The 6,905-nt window shown below is 39.0% G+C and overlaps 1 protein-coding gene across 4 annotated transcripts; it reads left to right on the plus strand.

The window, feature by feature from the left end:
- The first annotated feature begins 207 nt into the window (after positions 1-207).
- LOC121969171 lies at positions 208-6,905 on the plus strand. 4 transcript variants are annotated; one of them, XM_042519124.1, is made up of 9 exons: positions 208-584; positions 659-2,413; positions 2,498-2,919; positions 2,994-3,152; positions 3,228-3,407; positions 3,484-3,678; positions 5,439-5,537; positions 5,600-6,214; positions 6,280-6,905. In XM_042519124.1, exons 2-9 carry the CDS (start codon positions 730-732, stop codon positions 6,619-6,621), a joined length of 3,696 nt encoding a protein of 1,231 aa, XP_042375058.1. In that variant the 5' UTR covers positions 208-584; positions 659-729; the 3' UTR covers positions 6,622-6,905. The 4 variants fall into 4 exon arrangements, with proteins under 4 accessions (XP_042375058.1, XP_042375059.1, XP_042375056.1 ...); XM_042519125.1 differs by having other exon boundaries at positions 667-2,413; positions 2,501-2,919; XM_042519122.1 differs by having other exon boundaries at positions 209-584; positions 667-2,413.

Here is a 6,905-nt window from a genome sequence, read left to right on the forward strand (position 1 = left end):
CGTCTTAGTGTTATCATATACACGCGGGATTTAGGGTTTGATAATTATTATGCCTTTCCACGGCGGAGTCGGCTTATTCTTATCTCGTCATTACTTTTAAACTCAGCATTTACCCGTTCGGCTGGCGACGGTAACTTAGTGGGCCCCGCGGCGGGGCCCGCGAAGTTACCGGAGGTATTTGACTAGGATAAAAACAAACCGGGGAACGGGGACGTGACGATCCGAAATATCCTCGACGAATAGGCAACGTTTTATTCAAACAAATCGCGGATTGCTCTCCCCGTTTTAGATTCCTCTCCCCTTCCTTGCTCGCTCGCTTTGGTCTCGCTTGATCTCTCCGCTTCGCTGCGTCGCCTTCGTCCTCGATTCGTGCATTGGTAAGGCGGTGGAGGACGCGCGCGAGTGGGAGAGGTACGAGTGCGGGATCTCGGATCTGTCGATGGGACTTGGAAGGGTGAGATCTGGCTGAGGTAACTATTGGGATCTCCGGCGAGGTGTTTTGGTGTGACCGTCCTGTGGTTTTTCGAGGTCGCTTCTCCTAAAACGGCGTGGATCCTGTGAGCGATCACTCCTGATCTCCAGAGGTTTGCTGAAATTTTTTTACTTGGTTAATTTGATTTTTTTTTTTTTTTTTGGCTTTTGACTATTTGCTTATTAGCGATGCAGTTACGAGTTAGTTTTGAAGAGTTGTTATAGTAATTCCTGTGCTAAATTATCGTAGCTTGAGCAATGACGGCGGATGCGATCGAGTTTAGTGTTGGATCTCGGGTCGAAATCGAGGGGTCGGTTGGTCTGGGTTTAGGGAAGGACGGTGATCGAAAGGTTTCAGGGGACGCTAATGGCATTGCTTGTTTGGTTGGTGAGGAGAAGGTCAGTGGTCGGACTGGAAGATTGATCGCGATGGGGAATGGTAATTTGGACGAATCATGGCAGCAGGATCTTGATGTGGATGTCAAATTAGATCCGGTTGCTGTAGGAGATCTAGAACCGATCAAGGTGAAAGGAGAAAATGGGGAATTGACTCCTGAGAAAGTGGGTGATCTCGACGGAAATGCTGATTCCACTACAGATGTATCAGTGACCGTGGATGATGATTGCAAACATGTTACCACCCGTTGTGATGTGGAAGAGGAAGGAGTCGAATCAGATTCTGGAACAGTGGCCAAGGAAGGAATAGGTGAAGCGCTCGAGGGAAGTCTAGTTAATGAGGTGCGAGATGAGAAGGTACGAGACATTACAAGTGGAATCTGTGGAGTGAACGAAAAGGCATGCAGTGAAGAGGGCATTATGGAGCTGAGCTTGGAGAATGGTCAGGATCACGTAGAGGATGGTAGTAGTCGAGAAGCTGCTAAGCCAGACTTGCATGTTGAGGTAGAAAAACAAGAAAGCAAAATTCTAGTCAAGGATGCGGACTTTGAAAAAGAAGAATCAACTGCTGAAGTAGGGAAGGAGAGCAACGCTCTGGTTACAGCAATTGATAAACATAGCAATTTAGAATTATCAGTTTATGATGAAAATCAACAATGCGAGAGTTTAGGTATTGAGACACAACTAGAAGAGGCATCCAAAATATTTTCTGTAGAAGATGATAAACAAGAAAGCAAAAACGAACTTAAGCTTAACAATATCCACTATGAGAAAGAAGAGGTGACAGTTGTCATAGCTGATGAAAAGCAAGAAATTTTCACTTTGAATTCAGATGATAATAGCCAAGCATATAGGGAGATGAATGTTTTATTGCTGGAGACAGAAGGATCTGAGTCTGTGTTTAAAGCAACAAAAAAGCATGACCAAGAAAAGCTGGTTATTCCTGAAACTCATGTTTCAGACAATAAAGAGCAAGAAGCTTTAGAATTAGCTACCGAAGTAGAACTGATTGAGGAGCCTCAGGATCAAAGGATGTGTATTTGTAACCAAGGTGAATTGATATCAGCTGTTGAAGTTCAACAAGAACAGAATTTTGAGGGATTGGTTACAGAGAACCAGCCTTATGAATATTCTGCTGATCATGAGCATATTGGTCGGCCTACTTCAGAAGAATGTTTAGAAGAAAATAGGACACATATAGTTGTCAATAGTATAGCCAATTTAGAAACAGTAGATAGTAGTGGATGTTCCAAAGTTCACAACGATCTTCCTGCACCTGAGATTAGTGCCATGATTGATGAAGCTGTAGCAAGTGGTGAGACCATTGGTGACATTTTGATTGTTGAACAGTCCAATGATTTGCATCCCAAAGAAGATTGCTGCAGCTCAGATGTATCTTGTGTTGCTGAGAGCAAGTCACTGGATTCTTCTATTTGTCCCCAGACTCTGTCAAATTCTGACAATGGATCTTCTAGCTGCCAAGATGCATGCCCTTCAGAACAGGAAGCTGGCACGCCAAGTGCAGTTGATGTTCCCAGCCCAACAGGTACAATTAACAAAGCAGTTCTAGCATTAGAATTTATAAATTCAGGTAAAACTATCTTTTCTGATGTTGCTACTACATGTGCAGCAGGTGGATATGATGTAGCTGAAAATGGTAGTTGTATAGCTGAAACTAATGAACATGAAGTTGTAAATGATGTCGATGCCATTGAATCTGAATTTCCTGTTTCAAAGGAACCTGTAGAATCTAGCACTTCTTTGGATAGTTCAAATGAAGTAGAGAGGTCATTGGATGGTGGAAGCAATAGTGTCCATGGAGAAGCTGGAGTTCTAGAAGAGAGTCAGGAGCTAGTCAAAGATCATACTGCATCAAATTTATCTGTTGAAAAGGTGACGACCAGTTTTGGTAAACCACAAGCCTGTCACATAGTTAAAATTCCAAGATTTATTGACAATCAACTTTCGGTAAGCATACAAACAGCACAGTCAGAGGTGAATGAGAAAACACAAGGAAGGGATTCTATAAAAGTTTCTATTGAGAGGCAGAAGGTATCAGTGGATCCTGATGATTTATTAGATTTCTTTCCTATTTAGTTTTTTTTATTGTTCTGTTTTATCCTCAGGCGACATGTAATGAATTCTGGAAGAAATTTGAAGATGAAAAATCAGAAGAGCGAGCTGCAAGAGCTGTGGTTACTGCTAAACGCCAGCAGATGGACTCTCTCCAGTTAAGGATAAACAAGTTGAAAAATGTACAATCAATTGAGGAACTTGATTCCAAGGTGAGAGTTTCAGGTGATCTTGGTTGAGAGTGTTTCTCTTTTTATTCATCTTCAGTTACATGTTTTCTTGGTCAGATACAATCAATGGAATTTGAGCTTCAGCATGTAACCATGCCATTGAAACAAGAAAAGAAGTATATTCATGAGATTAAACAGATGAGACAACAGCGTGACCAACTCACTTCAAATGCGTACTCAAGTACTGAAATCAATGAGGCATTTGACCAAAAGGAACAAATTGATGAGCAATTTAATGTATTTTAGTTGAACTGTTGTAATCTTTTTAATGCCTTCCTTTCGTTTTATTTACAAACTAGTTTTTTGCCTGCAGCTTTTGAAGAAGGAACTGGATTCTCTTAGAACTGAGGTGCTGCGAACTGAAGCCAATGCAAACGCTGCAAGGAAGAAATATGATGAGGAACAACAAATTTTGAGACGTCTTCAACAACAATTCAGGGATGCTGATGCTCTTCGCCAGAAGGCATATGGGCATTGGCGAGAACTCAAAAATAAGTTAACTGAAAGGGTAAACTGTTTTCTATTGTTTTATTGTAATTTAATTAATCCTTAATATTTAAGAGTGGATGCACTGATATGATCTGATTATTATTTCTTTTCTATATGTTAGTAGATATCTTTTAAACACAGATATTGTTTTTTCTTTGCTGCCTGTTTTTCTATCCATTGTATATATCATTATCTTGATAATATTGTCAAACAATTTGAGATCTCCTTTTTCCAATGAAAAAGTGTATCTTGACTCCTACAGCTATTGATATGAGGATGCTCCATGCCCCATTAATCCCACTTCGACAAGTGTGGTAATCCATTATATAAATTGGTCTGTTGCTTAAATATACGAGTTTCTTGGATAAGTGGCGAATCGATGAACTAGTGTGATTGTGAGATCCCTTTATCTAAGTACATTTGTTTTTAGACTTCAACATAGATTTTTTTTCTCTTGCTGTATGTTTTTCAGTCAAATGTTAATTGTTCAATGTGAGATTCCTAATGCTCTCTAATTATCTATGTAGATGTCCATACTTTTAGTCCGACAATATGTTGTTAATATATCCAACAAAGTGATGTTAGTCTCTCTATCATGATGGAGAGATGGTATTGACTGAGTAATTTCTTCTCTAGATTTAACTTAAACCCTCTGTATAATTTCTTGTTTATTCAATAGAAAGTCGTGTATCTTCTTCACAAACTTGGTTTGTGCAATGTGAGATTTCTAAGAGTTCTCTGAGTATCTAGGAAATTGCCCATACTTCTTTTAATCTCTTCAACAATGTGATGTAGTCTGTTATGATGTAGAGATGGTATTGACTCAATAATTTCTTCTCTAAATTTAACTAAAACTCACTGTATAATTTCCTTGTTTATTCAATAGAAAGTGTTGTATCTTTATTCATCACAAAACTTGGTGTCCACATTTAAATTCCAAAATCCATCTCCGAGTTCTTAATTCTTTGCATTGTTATTATACGCCGGGAAATCATTACTTAGCAATTATTATGCTAGCTTAATCTCAATTATATAAATTCTGAGGTGTTGCTTTAAATAATGATTGTTTTGGTCTAAACCTTGATTACATGTCACTTCTTTGCGCATATCACTTTATCTTATTTGGCAAAAGGTCATACGCTAATCCCGACCACCCTATAGCCATCTGTATAGAGATAAATCAGGAAATTGAACAGACCACCATATGGGAAGGTATTTCTCCCGGTTTTCTTGGGAATCAACCATTCTTTAATTTGGCAATTCTACCATATGGTGACCAACTCAGCCAAGCCCGGGGGCATATCACTTTATCTTATGAAACTTATCATGCATGCTCAATAAGGCCGACTCAACTGATGTTGAATTTTTTGCACTGTTTCCATTTTGGTTGTTTTACTCATAGGATCTTTCCTCTGACCTCCCTTAGTACCCATCTTATATCATTTGTTGCCATAAGCCAAGTTGCTGTTAAGCCAGAAACTGAGCTGTTTTATAATGCATTTGTTTCAATTTTATCATCTTCAAATATCATGCTTAAAATCATTGGGAAGTTATACCTATGGCCATTGGATCTCTAAATGACAAGATTAATGCAGTTCATTTGCCCAATTTGTGACCTTTCTTATGGTGAATGCATGTAGTTTTCAATAGAATGAGATTTCACTCGTGAGACTATTTTGTTATATATTTATTGTATGAAAAATCTCTTAACAAGATTACTTTTTCACTCTGGTTTCTTTTGTATAAAATATGATTTAAATGAATCTATATTGTATGCAGAATAAACATTTTAGCATGTACAAGAGTGATCAGATATCTGCTCAAAGGTATTTATATTCAAGAGATTTTGAGGGACTCCACACACATTGTAGCAAACAGGTATATATTTGGAATTTTACAAAGGCACAACATATGGGTTTTAATGTTGTCATGCACTCTAGGTTGAAAATATAATGGATCTATGGAACAATGATGAGGAGTTTAGAATGCAATATGTTAAATCCAACTTGAACAGCACGCTGTGGAGACTTAAGACAGCTGATGGAAGATCTCTTGGTCCAGATGAGGAGCCGCCTGTTATTCAAACTAACCAATTCAGGGTTTCGGTCTCTCTTCCACAACAGCCCAAAATAAGTTATTCTGATCCACCTACATCGTTGGAAACAAAAGCTGGTACTTCCAAGGAAGTTGAATCCTTTCCGGTTCTGCAAACAGCAAGAAAAGATCATCCTGTTAAACCTAAAAAATCATCCAAGCCTGCTTCAGAAATCTCTAATGTAGCTATAACCGCTAGAATTCCAGATAAAGAAATTGAAATTGATGAGAAGCTGAGTGTTCAAACACAGGCAGAAGAGGAGCTCCTAAAGAAACAAGAAGAGTTGGTTATGCAAGAAGAATTGAGAAAAGAAAAGGCTGCAGCAGAGTTAAAAGAACAACATCGCTTAGAAGAAATAGCAAAAGCCAAGGCGGCAGAAGAAAGGAAAAGGAGACAAGCTCAGAAGGCACAGGCTAGAGCAGAGTTCCGAGCACAAAAGGAAGCTGAGAAAAGGGAGAAGGTATTGACACCAACTCAAGTTCGACCTCTATTTTTATTTATTTATTTAGTTTTGCATATTTGTAGATGCGAACAAAGAAGCAGAAAAAGAAAGTCGTTGCTGCTGAAGACACAACGTCTATTCATGGTGCCGACGAATGCATTGCTCCCTCTTCCGTAACTACGCAAACTACTAAGGAACTCAATGTTACAGCAGTACCATTGACAAAGAAACCTTCTAGGTCAGTAGCTGCAGCAAAGCAATTCAACAAGCCCCAACCCATTCCTTTGCCACTTCGTAAGAAGGGAAAGAGGAAGATGTCCGCTTGGCTGTGGGTGCTTCTGACAGCCGTAGTAGTAGTCTTACTATTCCTCGCGGGCGATTACATCTCCTTCTCCACTTTTGGGTTCCAACAAATCGGCCTTTAAACCATTCTAGTTGCATACACTACACACACAGACATAATATTAAGATTATGGTCTACAGAGGATGGGAATGGGTGTCATACGTGCGTGGCAACTGGCAACCATTCTTTGTGCACTATCATATCCAGTTTTCTTTCATTAGATTGCTCTCTACATAATATGATCCTTTTGGTTTGTGATTTGGTTTTAAACGATAGTACTATATTTATTGATTCGGTTGGGACATCGAGTTACTTATGTGCTGGCTAAATTTAAGATAGTAAGAATTCTGTATTTATCATGATTCA

The sequence above is a fragment of the Zingiber officinale genome, chromosome 4A (genome assembly GCF_018446385.1).
Source record: "Zingiber officinale cultivar Zhangliang chromosome 4A, Zo_v1.1, whole genome shotgun sequence".
Taxonomy (NCBI): domain Eukaryota; kingdom Viridiplantae; phylum Streptophyta; class Magnoliopsida; order Zingiberales; family Zingiberaceae; genus Zingiber; species Zingiber officinale.